The sequence below is a fragment of the Plasmodium gallinaceum genome (genome assembly GCF_900005855.1).
Source record: "Plasmodium gallinaceum strain 8A genome assembly, contig: PGAL8A_v1_21, whole genome shotgun sequence".
Lineage (NCBI taxonomy): Eukaryota > Apicomplexa > Aconoidasida > Haemosporida > Plasmodiidae > Plasmodium > Plasmodium gallinaceum.
Genome location: NW_021628323.1, coordinates 222,105 through 223,665, shown reverse-complemented (window position 1 = coordinate 223,665; position 1,561 = coordinate 222,105). Strand labels below are relative to the sequence as shown.

General features: G+C 14.4%; 1 protein-coding gene across 1 annotated transcript; it reads left to right on the top strand.

Moving 5' to 3' along the window:
• Nucleotides 1-244: 244 nt before the first annotated feature.
• SUMO (small ubiquitin-related modifier, putative) lies at nucleotides 245-639 on the top strand (the record flags this gene model as incomplete). The annotated part of the gene is made up of 2 exons (XM_028674263.1): nucleotides 245-431; nucleotides 524-639. 2 exons carry the CDS (start codon nucleotides 245-247, stop codon nucleotides 637-639), a joined length of 303 nt encoding a protein of 100 aa, XP_028530634.1.
• Between the last annotated feature and the right edge of the window lie 922 nt (nucleotides 640-1,561).

The window sequence follows — 1,561 nt, the reverse complement described above, 5'->3', positions numbered from 1 at the left end:
TTTTTTTTTTTTTTTTTTTTTTTGTTTTGTAAAATTTTTTAATATTTTAAGAAAAATATAAGAAATATCTTTTAAAAATTAATGTACTAATAATAATCATATTATTATATATATATATATATATACTTTTTTTTTATTTTTTAAATTCTAAAAAAAAAAAAAGAAGAATAATAAGAAGTAATAAAATATAAAAAAATACAAAATTAGTTAAAATATAAAAGTAAATATAATAAAAAAAAAAAAAATGGTGGATGAAACATCAACAATTAATAATACCAGTGGAACAACTAATAACAATCAAGGTGAACATATTCAAGTAAAAGTAAGATCACCAGATGGGGATGAAGTATTTTTTAAAATAAAAAGAAAAACAAAACTAGAAAAGTTGATGGAAGTTTATTGTAATCGCCTTGGTCAATCAATGGAAGCAGGTAAAGAAAAAAAAAATAAAAATAGAAAATGATAAAAAAAAATAATAAATAATTTGAATATATATTTACTTATTTATTTTCTTTTTTTTTAGTTCGATTTTTATATGATGGAGATAGAATACATGGAGATAGTACACCTGATCAACTTTGCATTGAAGATGGTGATGTAATTGATGCAATGGTACAACAAACGGGAGGAAATATTTAAATTTTTTTTTTTTCTTTATAAATATTTTGAGAAATTAAAAAAAAAAAAAAAAAAAAAAATATATTAATAATGTTTGGCATATTTATATATAAGAAATTAACTAGTCTTGTCTTCATAGTATATTTATATAAGAAAAGCGCTAAGTTTACATTTGTTCTTTTTATTTTAAATTATATATAACATTAATAAAAAAAAAAAATATATGATTTCAAATATTAATGTAATTTATAAAATATTAAAAATATCATATAAAATGTATATATATATATATATATTTATTATAAAAGGATACATAAATTAATAATTTGGACATTTTAATTTAAAAATAAAATAAAAAAGAGAAAAAAAGATGAAAAAATGAAATTTTAAAAATAAAGATAAAAAAAAAAAAAAAAAAAAGTAGAATATATTCCTATTTCATTAAAAAGATTTCTGTATATATTTTTTTTTTTTTTTCATTTTATATAATTTTTTATATTTTTCCATTTATTTTATAAAAATTTTAAATTATTTATTACATACGTTCAATAGTTTTAATAATATTTTCTATTATCACAAATTTAAATTTTTATAAGTTATTTTTCTTCATTTTTTAAATATAAATTTTTAATAAATATTTATTTGATTTTAAGAATATCACATTATGATAATAAACAAAATGCAAATATATAGTGCATTTAAGCCTATGTAAATTTAAAAATAATAAGAAAAATATAAAAAATAAATTTAAAAAGATATATTATGATAATGAAATCTACAATGTTCTATAATAATAAAAAGAAGAATAAAAAAAAAAAAAAAAAAGATTTTTTTAAATACAAAAATTACAATTTCTTCTTGTATATATTAATGTTATTGTTAAGTGTTGTATATTTGTATAACTATTGTTTTTTTTTTTTTTTTTTTTTTTTTTTTTTTTTTT